This window comes from Seriola lalandi, unplaced genomic scaffold (assembly GCF_002814215.2).
Source record: "Seriola lalandi dorsalis isolate HSWRI2012SDOR001 ecotype SW California unplaced genomic scaffold, Sedor1 jcf7180002054939, whole genome shotgun sequence".
In the NCBI taxonomy this organism is placed as follows: Eukaryota; Metazoa; Chordata; class Actinopteri; order Carangiformes; family Carangidae; genus Seriola; species Seriola lalandi.
In genome coordinates, this window is record NW_019525659.1 from 707,168 (window position 1) to 725,951 (window position 18,784).

An 18,784-nucleotide genomic window follows, 5' to 3' on the forward strand; every position below is an offset into this window, starting at 1 on the left:
TGTCGTACATGATTAAACATTCATTATGGAGCTCTTATGTCTGTAATGTATGTATGTATATATGTGGATGTGGCCTTTGTAGCTGAAAGCTAAACCGAAATGAGACGGTCTGGTCAACGGAGGATTTCCTCTCCGCGTGACCAGCTGTGCCGGCCCTTTCTATCGTGTCAAAACTCAACAAAACCCTTGTCACCTAGCAACCTTGACAACACGTAACTTGTCCGTCTGTCCATACGTACATAAGTTCCATTCTCATAGACACGATACCTCAGTAACGCCTTGAAGGAACTTCTTAAAATTGGGCAAAAACATTCACTTGGACTCAAGGATGAACTCATTACATTTTGGTGGTCAAAGGTCAAGGTCACTGTGACCTCCCAAAACACTTTTTGGCCATTACTCAAGACAGCAATTATGACAAAATTTACACCAGTGGTTCATATTTTCTATAACTGTGAATAAACAGGAATGTAACCTGAAACTAGTCTGAGTGGAGGACGCAGACACAGGAGGAGGTGATTCTAGTTTGACTCTAACTTGAGGTTTTAAGGCCACCTGTTTTTTTTTTTAACAGCTGTACTGTTAGTTCTTCAACTATCCTAAAAGTGATCAGGCTCTCTGTTGACATTGTTTGCTGCCATATTATTGTCATTACTGACGTGCAATGAATCTTGGGATAGGTTGGGCCACAAAGGAACCACCCGTTGAAGCTTTCGTTGCCCAGGAAATTTGAAGGAGCATTCGAAGGAGCCTCCCAAATGTGACACAGTCGGTCTTCAAGTGCAGCCTCTGAAGGATGCGGCCACTGAAAAGGGACACAGCTAGTGACTGTGTCTGGCCAGGAACTAGTCCAGGCAGAGAGAAAGAAGTCTGACCAGGACAGTATCAGAGTGTGGCACACACTGTGTCGGACTTCTACTTGATCACAGCTGAAACTGTTTGTATCCAGGGTGAAACTTCCCTCTGAGTCCCGGCTGCTCGGGGAGAGGGTTCACCAGATGTAATGGAAAAAATCTCTCTCACACATCTGAGAGCTATCAGCTGCCCTGACATCATCTGAACAAACAGGCCTGATGACATCATACTGTACAGGAGACAGAGAGAGAGGCCATGTCTCAAATGGGATACCTCAGTTAGCACACTAACATGTAGTACACTGTGTATACAGTTTACTCACTGAACAGGGTAGTGTTGGCCTTTGCTTAATTCAAACTTGCAATACAATAATATTTCTTAATATTTTAACTTTAACTGTGGACGATTTGCCATATTAAGATTCAAAAGTAGTGGTTCTGGAGTAAAATATCCTCTGTGACTGATATATTACTATAAGGCATTATTAGACTATTAATACTGATGGATCAGTGTGTAAGCACCATGTTACTGTTGTAGCTGAGGTTGAGCTAGTTAATATTACAGTTAACAAGTTAAGTGGTTCTGAACATTGGGGTCATGGCCCCTCAACAGGGACACAAAATAAATCTGAGGGGTTGTGAGATGATTAATGAAGAGAGGAGAGAAGAAAAAACAAAGTTCTGATTCACAAATGTATGTTCAGTTTTGGACTTTTCTTTCTCAAATGTTTAAAAATGACTAGTTAAGGTTTGTTCTTACATTATCCCAAATGTTTCCATCAAAATACAAATCTGTCATTTTAATCAAGGTCGCTTGTCAATAACGCTTTGTGCATGTAACATTGTGGTTGTCCGCCAGGAGCATTAGGAGCATTTTTATGATGCACTTTTTTACTATTTTTATTACGTTTTTAACCAAAGACCTATTTTTTTACCCAATGAAGAATTTTGTCCAGATCTGAATCTTAAGTTATTAGAGAAACAAGCTGAGCAAATGTTAGAAACACTGATTTTAAACATGAAACTGCTTTATTTGGTGTTTTAATCATATTTAGTCACCGGGTTTGTTTTGGAGAGGAGGACACCTCTTCAAGTAATTTGGCTCCTGTTAAAAAAAACCCTGGAAGTCTGAATCAGAATGATCAGTTATCTCTTATCAGAGACAAGCTGAGCAAATATTAGCAGCAGCTAGGCTCACAGCTCATCCGACAGCTCTTGAATTGTATTGTATACTGTGATGTTCTTGTATGAACACAAGTCACAAATGTTGGAGACCACAGGTTTAACCTGTAATAAATATTGTATTTTATAATCTTTTCATGTGTCTTTTTTGTGTTGTTTTACTTTTTATTCAAGTGCCTTCAAACATACTGGTGTACAATAATAAAGTTGTTTAGAATGCAAATAAGAAAGTAAAGTACAAGCCTTGAAAACCACACACAGGTGCAGGACTGTTAAAGGTTCACTCCACAGAGAATCCTCTCATCGGTGATACAGCGCTGGCTCCCTCTAGTGATCGATACAGGAACTGTCAACAACAATCATGGTCACTTATTCTTTATGTCAGATTTGAACTGAAATTTGTGTTTCTCTGAGAATAAATTGAAATAGTTTCAGTCAGAAATATAAACACATGTTCATGTTCAAGAGACAGACTCAAACACTAGATGCTGATCCTGTGAAGGCACTCTGAGAGGATTTAATGAAGCAGACATTTTACTGAATAGAATTAACGATTCAAAGAAAACTGCATCAGTCAGGATGTGATTTAATGTGGAACAACAATATATATTACATTCACATTTTTAAATGCACACCACCTCTACCTATAAAGTTTTATTGTTTTACAAACTGAATAAACGATTTAATGAGGCCTATTTGACCCTGATCAACAGGTATAGAGCCTGTAGCTTACATTTGATGTTTTCAGCTGATCAATTAAATTTTATATGATGATTTTACCACCACAAATGTCTAGACACTGTTTCATGAACCTTCTCTACACTGCCATGACAAAATTCTGACTCATTTATCTACAGTGTTTATTTGTTTTGTTGGTTGCTAAAACTTAAACATTTCCAGACCAAATACCAAAGACATGAACTCAGCTCAGTGGTCACTGTGGCTCTGCCAGGACTGCAAATACTACGAATATTTGTCTAATCTCTAGTTCTTAATGATGTAATCCTGTTGAAAACCAGGATTGAAAAGTGCTAAATAAATAAAGTTATTATACATGTTATTATACATGGTTTCTACATCTTTTCATTCACATTTTCTCTCAAATATGGAAACTTTGAGACCTCTACTTGAAATTAAAACAAACTTCTGAGGGTTTGGACAATGTTTGGCTTCACTATCTGTTTCACTCTTGGTCATTTTCCAAGAACTGAAATATTCTGGTTTTAAGTACAACATGTCTGATCTGGCCACTGTGACTCAAGATTTACCAGAAAGCAACAGCTGGGTTTCCCTGCGTGTAACCTTACATGGATTTCACAATTACTGAGCTCAAGCAGAAAATGGATTTTCAGAGTGTGCTGTTAGAGAGTGGCAGGGACGACGATGATGATTTAGCTTTATAGAGGAATCATGTTCCATATGCCAACTGCAAGGGCAAAACCACAGCAGTCAAGCTAAGTCTCAGTGCATTGTTACTTTATTAGCAAACATTTATCAACAAAACTAAGCTTAAATTACCAGTGAGTACACATATAGCAGCTTCATGTTCATTTCCATTTTTTTTCTGGCAGCCTTATCATATTTGATATCGTACTACATATGCATACCACAACTATTTGAAAGTTGACTGTGGTAACAAAATGTAAGTGGAGACACAGGACATGAGATTCACTGGATCCTCTTCTTTCTGGTTTGGGGTGATGGTTTCTGTGTGACCCTGAGGCTGGTATCCACCAGAGTTTCTCTCTAAATGAGTCTCCTCCTGAACCCCAGGCTCTGAGTCGCACTGTCGATCACCAGTCTGCATTATCAGGTCATATGACGGGTTAGGAAATACACTTCTGAAGGGAGAAGACGGTAAAGCAGACTGAGATGGGACTGTTGTAGTGGGTAAACAGAGCGGTGCTGGGGTGCAGTTTTTCAGGGGCTGGTTGTAGTAACCATTTGAAGTTGGAGAAAAAATGAAAAGTGTGTTCTCGTTGCTGACATAACCATTCACCAGTGCTCCTGGTTTACAGAGCAGCTCTTGAATATCCATGATATCTGCTTCACTGTGGTAACACTCCTCCACGTGAAGAGGACGGCAAATGTGCTCAACCTGGAAAACAGACAAAATGACCTCACATGTATAGAAAAGATGGGTCGTAGCTGCATGTACAAAGATGGCGATAATGGGTAAACCAATAATGCATCAATAAAATGTATTTCCATTTCCTTATTGCACGCCCATAGAAACTGGTGGACTCACAAAAGTCTAAAATCATGCTAGTGGCCTGTGAAGCTGCACTAATGCTAACGTCAGCATGGTAACATCCTGAGAATGACTATGCAAACATGTTGATGTTAAGCATCTATAATGTGAACCATGTTTACCACATTAGTATAGCATGTTAGTGTGCTAATATTTGCTAATAAGTGCTAAAAACGAAGTACAACTGAAGTTGATCGGAATGTTATCAGTTCTTCCAGGCATAGAGCGCTGCAGGCATGACATATTTTTGTTGGCCAACCAGTATGTTACCATCCCCCTGGTTCCCTCCACTAACAGCCAATGGGATTTTAACATTGTCTCTTGGTTTATTAGAGAAAATAAACAGTTAATGATCCTGACAGGTTAGGTCAGCAGGATCATCTTCACTAATGAACTCCACTTTAAGACGTTTGAAGCTTAAATACAATCAGCAGAAGTAAAGAGCTAATGTTAGACTATAAACCACTACACCACGGTCACATGACTTCAACACCACGGTCACATGACTTCAACACCACGGTCACATGACTTCAACACCACGGTCACATGACTTCAGCCTCACCACCACTAAACTTCAGCTTGTAGTTTGATTTAACTCTGACCTCTCCTACAAAAGCCTTTACTCATACACAGTTAGTAGCAGTTTGTATAAACACAACTAGTGTGTAAAGGTGAACTGGAGAGTCGATCAGTTTTCACGTTCAACGTGATGATGTTTAACGTCTCCGACAACCTCATTTAGACACTTGTTAGCAGCCTTTTTTAACAGACATGTATTCAAGAGTACAAAAAGCCACCAATAATGTACCATAGTAGGAACCAGTCATTGACCATAAATTTTAATGCATTTAGCATTTCACTTCCATAAAAACGGGAGGACTCACAAAAGATAATGTAAAATAAGTTTACAGCTATGCTAGTGCCACTGTGAAGCTGCACTAATGCTACTGTTAACTGTTGATTTCTTGGGCCTTGGCGCATTGAGGATAATCCTGGGATCTTTGGCAGGTGATTAGCTACAGCCAAAGTGTTCTTGTCAAGCTGTCCTTGACTCAGCTTCCACTGTTCTGACATCAGTTATGATATTGCAGCACATGCATAGACGTGTGTGGACACTAAACTTGTACATTAAGCATTAAGAGGCAACAATAGCAAGTGAACAAGCAAATGGCACTGTTTTATCATCTCTCTGTGAGATCTGCAGTAAGTTTGAAACTGGAGACAGGATACTGGAAACTGGAGTAGAGAGTTAGAGCTAGTTAGTTAGCAGTTAGCAGTGTAGCTGTGAACGTGCAGTGCAGTGCATGAGAACTTCAGGCTGTTCCCTCGCCTCCCCTGAGCTTCAACTACAGTCAAGACTATGAGCCAACAAAGGTTTACAATACTGAGGCAGGAAAATACAGGATTCTACATGTCACTGGAGTGTCATTGTCAGTTAATGGTAAATGTTTTGAAAATGACCTTTAGAAGTGATTTTGTAAAATATTTTTCCTCTATAGTGCACATTTGATATGTTTCAAAGGAATCATCCTAAAACTTCTTGAATTTCTTGAAAAAGGCCTTGAATTTAATTTACTAGTTTATTTACTAGTGCTACAGACTTTAGAAAGCTCGCTCTAGAGCCACAGCTGGCATTATACAACTGCTGATACTTTTCATGTGTAAAATTAGCGGCGTGCCTCTTTAAGACAGTTTTAAGAACCTACCGGTGATGTTAACCACTTGTCCGTGAACAGTGGCCTTGGGATTGGAGGATACACCTTCTGTTTGATGCTGTTGGAAGGTAAGAATGCATGAAAATAAATCACAGACAAAGATACAGTAACAACGTGCTCTCATTCATAGTAGCATCAGAAGCAAATTACATAGAAAATCAATGTGCTGATTTTCTTACCACACCCAGTGTCTGTAGCAAACGACAGTGATGAGGCAAAGGAGACTAAAAACAGTGACTAGGGAGATGATGACTTCCTTGATCAAGTTATCAGCTGGTGAGCGAAGACAAACAGCTCAGATGAGGAACGAATGAATCAAATAAACTACATTTGTTTTACCATAGATAATGAATTTCTACACAAGGTCTGGAAGTAAAAGGAAACAACATACTCTGCGAATTCAAGCTGGCAGGGAATTCCTTAGTGCCACACTCTCCCAAAGCAGTCAGTGCCTTCACTGTAAATCTATATGAACTGATCATCAGGTTTCTTGCTGTGAGGCTGATGGCTTCAGGACTGTCTAAACCATTAGAGAGTTAGTACAAAGTGCTTGTTATCAGATTTTGATTTTTTTTATCAGCTCCAATCCTTCATAGAATCATTTGTAGCCTATTATCATAAAAATAAGTGGACATCACAATACCTGTGCTCACATTGAAGAATATTTTGTTGTTGTTGTTGTTGTTGTTGTCTTCTCTCCAATACAGAATATAGCCTTCTATGAAAGCAGTCTGTTCTGTCAGAGGCACTGGATCCCAGGATACCTCAACATTTGAATCCTGCTGTTTCCATTTCAGTCTTTTAAAGAGGTCCGCTTGTATTTCTGGAAAAGCATAACAGGTAAAACACTGAAAAAGTGCTATTTATTAATGGTTGTGTAAACGAGATTTTAAACATTAATATAGCAGCTATACAATAACTATTTTCTATGTAAAGATATAGTGGAGTACCATTGGTCCTCTCCAAGTTTTTTAGACACACAGGCTCCGCTACAGTTGCCACCTTTTAAGTGAAAGTATAAGGGAATTTAAAGCCAATACACATTGTTTTATGTGCTTATAAACCAAAATTACAGAAATATCAAGGGTAACAAAAAATGTAGCCTAATGCTGATTGATAATGCTAATTTACAATTAGTATTAGAGAAGAAAGGCAGGGAGAGAGGATGACATGCAGCAAAGGGCCACGGGTCGGACTTTGGATTAAGCCTTGATGACATGCGCTCTACCAGGTAAAACGCCAGTGCGTCATACTGCTGTCTTCTACTTTTTTCACAGCACACAGAGCTCGTCAGTCTATTGTTAATTGATAAACTTGTAGGCTACAACTGGTTCGGTTTTACTTGACATTACATTAATCACAGCACTTTGGGGACATAACATGAACGAAAATACAGGACAAATTGCATCCCGTTTCGATTCAGTACAGGACGCAGCATTTTATTTTCAAATACAGAATTGGATGGCAACTCTAGGCTCTGACCACAGGTGAGATGACAGTGTGCAGTAGGCCATACAGCGTTCAGGTGAAGGTGACCTTCCAGAATTTCTTGGTGGTTCAACTTGATGGTTCATAATGTTACATATCTGTTTTCAATAGTGATGGCTACAGTAGACATGATAACGTTATCTGACTGTTACAAATATTATAAATGTGTTCAACAAATTTTGCTATCGCTAGTTGGCTAACTGTCAGCGTTGCTGTGGAGCATGTCACAGCAATGCTAGCATGGGCTGATGGTTGTGGCTGGATTGTTTTTTGTTGGCTCTCGTGTACACAGGCTAACTTTATTCAGTTGAGCTTCTTGTAATGCGGTTAGTGGAAACTTTCACTGAGCTTCATAACACTTTACTGACTGACTGTTTTGGTGAGATGCTGCTGGTCTACAGCAACATCTAGTAACAGTGATGATCATTTACACAACCTTTAATCAAACAATATGCCACAGGACAGTGAAACAGCTGTCTTACTTTTCTCTCTGATGTAGCCCTCTCTTCTTTCTAGCAGCACTGGAGCTCCCTGGGTGCAGGCATATATGGACAATGAGTATCTCAGTCCATCTTTGAATTGTTCTGAATTTGGAAAATAACAACAGAGATGTATTGTAACTCAAGGAAATGTAACATTGCATAGGTGCAACTGTTTTGTGGGCAAAGAATAAGACATACCTGAAGATATAATGGCGTTAGTTTCATGAGGAGGCACTTTGAGCCACTCCACGCTGCTGTGACCTGAGGTAGGACACCAGTCCACTACGTATCCACAACTTGCTGTAGGACTGGCAGACCAGGACAGGCTGAAGCTGCCGTTGACGCCAGCGATCCGAGAAGTGCTCACTCTGTTTGTGTCTGAAAATGAAGACTCAGTTAGAAGTCACATAAACATGTACAGACAGGTGAGAAATTAGAGGGAAAACCTCAGAAATGAGTGGAGACAATGGATGACAGTGCCTCCATCCACAGGACGCAGGGGTCACTGATGGTTTGATGAGTGTGAAAATGATGTGAATAACATGCTGTGATATTCACCAGATCTCAGTGGTCTTATTATATTTGTTAACTCTACACCCAGCCCACAAATTAGAACAGTAGTGTGTTTACAAAAACCAAAGCATAAAATTACAACCCCCTACTTCTTGGCCTGGTCCCAGCCAAGAAATAGTCAGAGAGCACAGAACCCCTGTAAACTGGAAACAGTGGACTTCATGACTTCAAAGGAATTATAATGTTACGGAATTTGTAAAGAGGCAACTGTTTCTTACAGGTTCACCATCTCAACTTCATAAGGTGATAATATGTTAAATTATAAGTAATATAGTATAAGTCTGTCTTATAGCAATAGTCAGGTATCCCTGTGTACAATGAAACAGGCTTTTCTTGCTGTATATCATTCTTCCTCTTCATATCAGCCATGAAAATGTGCTTTCAATGTCAGTGATGTTTTGTCCCCCACCATTTAAACTGGAATTACATTAGGAGGGATTTAAAAAAAAATGTGAACCTATCCTCTAAGGCCTGAATTCTTCCCTCAGGGTGATGTGTACAGCTCTATTAGCTTCATACCTGGATTGAAGGGGGGGGTGGTGATGGTGGATGGGGATGAGCTGCCGTTCATGTTCCTTGCTGTAACGGTGACGAGATACTCTTCAGCGGTGTCTATACTAATTGAGAGATTGTGCTTGGTGTGAGCCACTGTGGTTCTGTTTTGTGGTTCTGTCTCTGTGGTCTTTGCCCAGGTCACTTCATAATCTCTGATGTGTCCATGACTCTGGTTGGCCAGCGGCACCTGCAGAGATAACACCAGGACTTTAGTTAACCTGACACAGTGCACCTAAGGAGACCATGGCAGTTTATAGGTTGTAGACAACTTTGTTCATGGTTAATAAATAATTTATTAATGCTTTATAGATTAGGTGCAAGTCATTAATTAGAGCAACTAGTAGTTTGCTGTGTCGTGAAAATCCATCAGGCTCCTAAGTCATTAACGAAGGGTAGAGAAAGTCTTACTGCTCTCCATCAAGTCTGTCACTGCCACTGTACATTGCACAGTATTAAATTGTTAGTTCAAATTTGAAAATCAAAATGCAAGAACAACAATGTAACATAATTTTCTATTTTTGCAAAGAATATTCAAATCACAATTCAAATGGAAATGCAATTTACCAAAGAATTGAAAATGAAAAAAAAGCATTTGACATTTCATTTCCAAAAAACTTAACCAGCTCCACAGTGGACGATGTTCAAATACAATAAGTGAAACAGCATCCCCAGTCTATTGCATTTACATTTACATGACACCATGTTCTTTTGATGAAAATGAAAGTGCAATCTATCAGTCCTCTCATGGAGCAGACAGGTCTTCAGTTAGGACGTTCATTATGGCACCAAAAGAGCTGATACTGACTTACTTTCCAAATGACTGTAATCTCATTATCCTTCATCTGCATCCACACATCAAGAGCATCTGGAACTGTGGGGCAAAAACACAGTGACAGAGTACAGTGTACATCAGTGACCAGAAAACCAATATCAGCAAAAATGTTGAACGACACATAATACAGCCTGAAATTTACAGTGTAACTATGTCATAAAATACTTGTGAGTCATGCTGAAGGTACAGTGAGAGAAAAGAAGACTGTGGGGAACAAGAAAGAAGCAACTGGACTTTTCACTTTGGGGAACCTGGTTGTTATTGTGTAGTCAAAAAGTAAAAGGCAGAAAACACCCCCTCCACACTAATACGTTCTCTGTTTGGCATTTTAAAACGAAAACGTATCAGAAATAATCTGTGTCTATATAATCACACCTGAAAACACATATCACATGACCATTCACAAACACTGAGCACGTGCGAGTACTAACAAGGAACAGCAAAGACAGATGCAGCATTAAAACACAGATTTTAAGTGAACAACGGCTGCTAGCAAAGACAACAAGGTCAGTAACACTGTAATTCATGATAATGTTGTATTCACCACTGGTAGTCGAGGCTGATGAGAGCCAATCAGGGGGTGAACATGGGTGTGTATGTCACTGTCGTTTTTGCCCATCACCACACTACATTGAAACCTGGAGTTTTGAAACTAAAACAGGTCCAGCAGAGTTTCTAAAAGTCTCGGTTTTAGGTGCTTGAAAACCCTGGAGTAGTGTGAACGAGAGAAGTTAACGTAGCAAAATGATGTTTTACAATTAAAATCTATTGGTGTGGATGTAGCTTCACTGTGAAATGTCAAATGCATGTTGTACATTCATTTATTAACAAGCAAATTGGTATATAAGAGAAATTAGAATATATAAAAGAGGAGAGCACAATACATCACATCTGCTGAGAAATGGGGCCATATGTTTGAAAATGACCTCCTAGCATGCATGTTCATCCACCACTGCAACAGTTCATAACAGGTACGCAGCTATGAAAGGCTTCTATTGTCATCTGATGAGGAAAAACTATAACATAAGTCAACATGTAGGTGGATCAAGCATAGCTAAAAGTCAGATCAGTACAGGAGTTTTAAGGTTGATGCCGATATCAGTATTTGAGGCTTTAGAAAAGCTGATAACAAGTAGTCTCTACTTTTACATGGTGACCTTAAAGGTCCCATATAGTCTAAAGGCAGATGTCCATGTGTAGTTTGATTATAGATCAGGTCTAGGTTCTATATTAATGCTGTGAAAGTATCAAAGCCTCAGTCCACAGAGAAATGCACACAGCCTGTATTCAGAAACTGAGCCTTAAAACCAGCCGTCGAGACTTCTGGAAATTTGTGATGTCACAACAAAGCAGTCACTTCCCTCAAGAGAGGCTCAGAGCCTCCTCCCTTCTGATTGGCTGACTGACCTGTTGTTACTAGAGCTCCAGAGAGAAGCCTGAGAGAGGAGATGTAAAACTACACTGAGATGGTTTGATTAGAAAATGAAGTTTTGTTACTCAGTACTGTATCTTGTACGTATAGGGTATTTGCATATACATAGGGCATGTTTTCTTCCTCCTTTCCTCTAAAATGCCCAGTTCTTACTCCCTTGTTCACCACAGTATTGTTTTCTTCCACTGCACCTATATTAAACATCAGTTGGAACGGGTACGTTTTTTATTATATCACAAAATTAGATTGTTAATCGCAGTCTGTTTTAGTGATACCAATTTGTTGTTTGTGTTTTTGGCTGGACCACAGCAGCAGGGCCAGCCCTATAATCTCGAATGTCACTGACTGACTGACTGATGGACTGATTGACTGACTGACTGATGATATTTCCACCACTGGTCAGTGGAGTACTGAGCTGCAGTCTACCGAGCCACTCTGGTTTCCCAGCTGTTCGGGAACTGCAGGGAAGAGGAGGAAACGCTTCCAATACCTTTCATTCCATGTATCATTATTACTAAAGGAGGCAGGGGAATAACTAAACTTAAGACACACTGAGCAGAGAGAGCAGGAGAGAGGGAGGGAGAGAGAGAAGTCATCGGTAACGAGGCTTCGTACTAACGACTATGACCAACTCTACATATCAAACAGAGGGAGTTAGACATGAAGACTTGTCTCTAATAAAAGTCTGTGACGTTCTGGAGTGAAGAAAATAAAGACTAAACTATTGTGGATTAAGACAAAGCCTGTGCTCTGTGTGAGAGACTCAATAAGGAAGTTGCTCCGCCTGGTGCTCCACCTGAGCATGTGTCATTTGGGTTTAGTCCTTTTCCCCAGCGGCCCGGGTTTGAGTCTGACCTGTGGCGCTTTGCTGTGTGTCATCCTCCCTCTCTCTCTCTCTCTCTCTCTCGCTCTCTCGCTCATTAGGACTGTTATAATGCCAAAAGCCTGAAAAAGACAAATACTAGGTTTTGACCTAGTCTTGCTTAATACTTACCATCACCCTTTGTGTGGAAGTTGAATCTTGTGCTCCAGTTACTCCATTTCCAGAAATGTTGTGTTGTTCCACATCGTACTTTCACGTTATACTGCCAGTGTGGTATCAAGTCAGTCAAAACTGCAGAATTAAGGCCAACTCCACAGCTCTCGCTCTGGGAACATGATATGGACAAGATGGTATCAGTGACGGATTTTACTTTAAACTCCTTGCTAATTTCTCACCCTTCGTTCTCTGTCTACTCACCATGGTATTTGTGCTACCATGGCTAACGTTTACTTGGCATGTTATATTGAGATTATTGTACTGGGGCAGCTTCCACCCCCACTCCAAGCTGACAGTTCTGGCATTCACAGTAGAAGCTGTCACTCCCTCTGGAGCAAACATGTGCACTGAAACAGAAGACGCAGGATGATCAGCTGAATTACGATATAGTAGAATATATAATATAGAACAGGGCTTTCCAGTGCAGCATTTCACTTTCACATATGCCAGTGAAAATTAGAGTGTTGGAATGTGAAAAAATATGTTTGTAGTTCTTAACTCTTATTAGCAAAGCCCAGTGTACAGCGTTTATGAAGCAGCTTCACATTTTTAGCCAGTGCGAATCATTGTTTTCACCGATTAACAAAAAAAATGGTCGGTTATATAAAACTTATATAAACCCCAACCCTGTTTATCAAAGGCTAAAACATAAAATCAGTCATTAAGCACAATGCATCCTGGTCCTTTGTTAGGTCCCAAGTAGACTACAGCTTGCGTTTCTAAATTATTTAATTATCTTAAGTCAATTTGCTTCTGCATCATATGCATACTGTAAATTTAATGTTTTAAAAACAAATGCATAATAATTATATATAAAAATTAAAATAATTGTGTTTCCTAATTTCATCCAGTGCCCCTAAAAATAAATGTAAGCATAGAGACCTGTATGAATACAAGCATTTTAATAAAGCTGTACCTCTTTTAGTCAGGTCAGCCCTGTCTGAGAGCTCCACCGTCCCAAGTTCATTGTGTGCCATTAAGGTCCAGTTTCTCTCACCAACATTGACTTGCACTTTTTGTGAGCAACTCCCTGGAGACCCATCTGCACATTTTCTGGAATACAAATGCCAAGAGAATGTAATAGTTCAATGCATATGAATTACTTCATTCTTTCCCACAACATAAACTATAAGGACTACACCTCCAGTGTGGAAGCAAAGAAAGGTAAAAAAAAAAGAAAAAGAAAAAAGTAATTTGTACGGAACTTAACAGTTAGTTATTGGGAATTATTAAACTGAATTACCACTGAAAACTTTATTATTTATTTAAAATTTAAATGCAATTGAAATATTTTATTTTGAAAATATCTTCTAACATTTCCACAAGGTATTTAACATTTAAAAATTTCAGTTATTCAGTAAAATACTTTTTTTTCTGGTTTACTAATTTAAATAAAAAATTCTTTGATTACAACTTGATTTTTTGAATTAACTGTAATTTTTAAATCAGTAAAAAGAATCTAAGAGAACCTGAATCCAGTTGTTACTTATGCTAAAGGCGTGGTGCTAAAGATGACTGTCGATCTGTCAGTTAATGGGTTAGGTCCACACTGAAATGTCTCAGGTAAACACTTTTATTTGTCCGATATTTTGGTTTATGACTAAATACCTGCAAAAATAATGATATCCCCACCAGCCTCAGCTGAGCAAACGTAGTGTCTAACACACTAAACTAAGATAATAAGCATGGTAAACATTATACCTGCTAAACATCAGCAAGTTAGCATTGTCACATTGTTAGCATTTAGCTCAATCCATATGCCTCAGTACAGCCTCACAGAGCTGCTGGGCTGTAGACTCTCTTTTGTGTATGAATTTGTGAAACTTTGGCTCATCTGTAACTTAACAAATTGAAAGTAGTTCAATTTCAAAAATACAGTAGTTTTTCAAATTCTACTACTTTGAATAAGCTGGGAATGTAGATAAATGATTTTTCAACAAATTTTTTTTATTGCAATGCAATGATCCAGTAATATTTACATATCAAATTTGAAGGAGAAGTAAATTTTCGTGTTTCCAGGTGTTGGCATAGGTGCAGCACTGCTGGAGTGCATCGGATTGATGCTCCGCCATTTTTTTCTCCAATTGATAAATAAAATGTCCACACTTTCCGAAATCCAGTTGAAATATATATATTTTTAAGTGCCTGAAGATCCAACCATCACTAAAGCGTGTGTCATGTAGAGAGCTAATAAAAACAAATTGAATGGTCAAAGTTGTCATATTGATATTTAAGGTGTAGCCTATTGATTGATTTCCAAATGTCAACTCATACTTTGAGTAACACAATATTCCACCTTAAAAGTGTCTGGTAGTTGCTGGTAGCCTCTGAGCTGCTCAGTGAGTTAAATTGTTAATTAGTAAAGATGAAAAGAAAGAAAATATCCTTTCATTCATCATTCACTTTTCCAAGTTTCTTTATCTGTGATGCTTTTACACAGAAACATGACAGTCAGTCTGTTCCACTTGGACAGCTGGTGCTGCTGGAGATGAAAGCTAGCTTAGCTACGCTTTCATAGCCTAGCCTGTTAGCTTAGCTACGCTTTCATAGCCTAGCCTGTTAGCTTAGCTACGCTTTCATAGCCTAGCCTGTTAGCTTAGCTACGCTTTCATAGCCTAGCCTGTTAGCTTAGCTACGCTTTCATAGCCTAGCCTGTTAGCTTAGCTTGACCTCTGCCTGCACTGCAGCTTCTCCTCTGAACGGATGTTTTCAATGCAGCTGCATTTGCTCGACACAAGTCAGTAAATTAAATCGTTGACAACACAAACTACTTGTGTTCATTCACCTGCTGCTTAATGCTACGCTAATACAACCTGCTACATCCATGCTATGGTCTTACTGAGCTGAATGTTTGTCTGACGCTGCGTCAGTTTCTCAACATGATCACACTGTTAAGTCAGTCTAACATCTGATCATGTGATCATAAGTGAAAGCACACAGAGGCAAATACAGGCTTATTTTGTTTATTTATTTATGCAGCTATTTATTCATTTATTCATCTATGGATCTATCTTGATGATTCCCAGCCCACGTTCTAGTCCACTTTAGCCCCGGCTTACAACCCTTTTTTGCTTCTATATTCCAATCAGTGGCTACATCAACTGTAGTTTTATTACCTTCCAAGAAGCTTGTATTCTGTGGGTTTTGTGGGCAGGTGTGTGTGTCTTCCTACTGTCCAGTGACATCTGACTGATTCCAGATCCTGGGTTTCACACTGAAGATCCTTATCACCAGGTGGGTCTAGGCCATGGTGAATATCAAAAAACAGCCAGCATTTATTTCCAAGACATGTTTCAAATTCTAAGATCACAAAATTCAGCACAAGGCTGAATCATACTTACAGCCAATAAAGGCACATGCTCCATTCTCAGTTGTTCTCCCACGACTGATGTTTGCTCTACATTTGACATCAGTGCAGCTGTGTTCTGACGGCAGGTTCAGGTGGAGAGTCAAGGCATATATCCAATTGCTGATCTGGGTAATGTTATTGTTGGCGCTGCTGTACCCAATCAGATTCATCCCGTCAAAGATATAACCTGCTGGCAGGACACAGCAGAAGGTGACTCTGCTGCCAACCTCAAACACTCTGTCCTTTGGATAAATCTCCAGCTGTGTGGATTTTTCATTTCCTGTAGAAGAATAACAGGAAATAATAATGAACACCATGACTGCCAAATATGTCAGAAGGATAGCTTAAATATTCAAGATCAATATGAACCTGGAAGAGTCTGTTCTTGTCTCCATGGGCCTGTTTGGTTTCTGTATCGGAGGCTGAGTCTGACTGAATGGGAAACACACTCCAAGGCCAAATAGGACGTCCAGTTCCAGGAGTGAGTGGATCCTATCTGGTCAGGTGTCACAGACACTTCATCCTAAAACAAATCATAAAGAAATTAGAGGTATGTTTGTTTGACTGTTCGACAAGTGGAGGTTATTGTTATGGACGTCAGCAACTGTGATGTAATAAAAATCAACTCGTACTCGATGTACTTGCTCGTCTGTGACAAGAACAAGCAGCTCATAGATCAGCAGGTCTTTAACAGCAGAGCATGAAGGGTCGTCTTCCCATGTAACCAGCATCATCTGGTTAGAGCCGGTGAGAGTCAGATTCTGAGGTCCGCACTGCAGAACACCTGAGGACAGGTAGAGGACATCAACAGCTGGAGACAGTGTTACAGCAACTACAAACACCATGACAGCACTGCTGATTGCTCTACTACAGTATTACACAGTTCATTTCATGTATCTATAATAGAAGTAGTTATAGTTAACACAGATTTACTGCCACAAATATGTTTATAAAAAAAGGTTCAAGCTTTTATTATATTGTTTTGGGTTGTCCGTCTGTCCCATCCTCATGGACACGAAGTTTCAGTGACGCCTTTAGGGAACTTGGACTCAAGGACAAACTGATTAGACATTGTTGGTCAAAGGTCAAAGGTCAAAGGTCAAGGTCACAGTGACCTCAGAATGACATTTTAAGTGTTTATTAGTGTATTTGTCAACAATAAAAACATGAACATCTATACACTGTTTTGAAGCAGATAATGAATGATTGACAAAAGAATAAAACACTGGTGTAATAATGTCAGCTGTCTTCATATTTTATATGAATATGAAACTAATTTGTCAAAAATATTTATCATGTTAATTATATTTGTTTATTCTGTGTATTTATTTACAAATACATTGAAAGAAGCCATGACATGAAAGCTCCGGAAGGATTTATTACGAGCTATCTGGAGCTCTCAGTGACTGATATGGTTTTACCAGCTTCATTTACTATGTTCTTTTCAATCATTTCTGCTGTAGTTTATTGTTGTTTTGCATATTAATATATTTATTTACATTGAATTTTATTTACAATATCTATATAAATAAACATATAAACAAAAAGTAGAGAAACTGTTCCCTCTTCTGTTTGTGGGTAAAGTTTTGTGTGAGTGTTCAGAGCACAGTTTATGAGATAAATGTGTGGAGGTTGGGGCATGGAGGGTGGGGATTTTTCCCATGACCCCTGAGATCCTTCAGCCAGGCCTGTAGATTCCCTACATCATTACAAAACCCATCTGGTTGGCATACAGTGTCTCTAATAGAGACCATATGAGCCCAAAGAGTCCATTACTGATTCTGAGTCAGTGCATCCAGAAAGTGACTTACTCCTCAAAACAGCACAAAGTAAATTCTTTGGTTTGGTTAATTGTCCCTTTATGTTCTCAGGGTTTACAGATGATTAGTAGGATCCTGCTCTGGATCCACCCTCTGTGTTAAAATCTGTAACAGAAACCACTAACAAACTGAGAACTCGAACTTGTAGAACCAGCACACAACAATAGAAATTTGAGAGCTATGTTCTATTTTGAGGCGCTAGCTTAGAAGAAAGTACTGATGAAGCACTTAAGAAATGATCAAATTAGAGATTGTTTTGGAAAGTAGCAGCTGCCTGTCTGCATTATTTATGTGGATAAAAAGCAAATTAATGGCCAATGTGTGATCAGACGACTTTCTGTCTTTGGAAAACACTGAAGCAGGAGAGGACACAGCTGATTATGTTGACGAGCAGATTCAAAAACAATAAGTTTTATGAGCGGCGATGTCATCCTCTTCCCTGAAGATGAAGTCGGATGATTTTGGTGCTTCCCTAACTTTACCTCTCGCCCCGCCAGCAATTTTACATCATTGGTTTTTTGTGAAATGTCATTTTAAATATTTCATTCCATTAGATTTGGTACAGATACTCATGGTACTCAGAGTATATAATGCTAATAACATTTCATCTAGCACCAACCACCAACAGGCCAAAGTCTTCTCTCATCTCAACATGAACACTTTTGCACCAGTTATAGGAAACAAAAAAAAAAGAAAAATTGTATTTATTATTACGCCAGGAAATTGGCTGCATACGCACTTAAACGCTTACAATCTGCAGTAAATGTGAACTCGTTTAGAGACCATGGGCAACAGTCTTATGTCATTAATACAGTATAGCATCAGCTGTTCTTTTACTCAGAGTACCAGATATTCATTGTATCTCCAGGCTGTGAGAAGTTAGTGGAAGACATACTCACCAGTTTCTTGTCCACTTCCATCTTGTGTGCTCTTGCTGAACAGTGAGATCAGTAATAACCATGTAATCATTATAATCCTCCTTAAAATGACAGTTTGTAGTCAGTTGTTGAAGCTCTTGTTGAACATTTGCTCCTTGATGAGAAATATGTCAGGAAGTCTTCATGGATTCATCACAGAAAATACAAAAATATCAGCTGATCAGGCTGTGGAAGTAAATATCAGTTTGTTTCAGTGCCACTAAAATGAAATGATGTAAGGAATCTTGACTAGTTGTTGCGGATCTTAGTCATAGTGTCAAGTTACTCCCTGGAA

At 39.1% G+C, this 18,784-nt stretch overlaps 1 protein-coding gene across 1 annotated transcript; it reads right to left on the reverse strand.

Moving 5' to 3' along the window:
* Positions 1-2,606: 2,606 nt before the first annotated feature.
* LOC111648060 (leukemia inhibitory factor receptor-like) lies at positions 2,607-18,784 on the reverse strand. Its single transcript, XM_023397812.2, has 17 exons — positions 18,472-18,784; positions 16,385-16,536; positions 16,122-16,275; positions 15,745-16,032; positions 15,520-15,643; positions 13,320-13,456; positions 12,605-12,750; positions 12,359-12,512; positions 9,910-9,971; positions 9,065-9,287; positions 8,171-8,350; positions 7,973-8,074; positions 6,646-6,825; positions 6,394-6,522; positions 6,182-6,275; positions 5,994-6,060; positions 2,607-4,134 (listed from the first exon to the last, which is right to left on the reverse strand). The coding sequence occupies exons 1-17, from the start codon at positions 18,539-18,541 to the stop codon at positions 3,649-3,651; spliced, it is 2,748 nt and encodes a 915-aa protein (XP_023253580.1). The 5' UTR covers positions 18,542-18,784; the 3' UTR covers positions 2,607-3,648.

Bases quoted from the DNA above. Each gene is read 5' to 3' on its own strand.
- LOC111648060 (XM_023397812.2), bottom strand. From the start codon at position 18,541: ATGATTACATGGTTATTACTGATCTCACTGTTCAGCAAGAGCACACAA. The intron at 16,033-16,121 runs GTTCATATTGAT...ATTCTTCTACAG, and splicing joins ACAAGAACAGACTCTTCCAG to GAAATGAAAAATCCACACAG. The intron at 9,972-12,358 runs GTAAGTATTAAG...TTTGCCCCACAG, and splicing joins CTTCCACACAAAGGGTGATG to TTCCAGATGCTCTTGATGTG.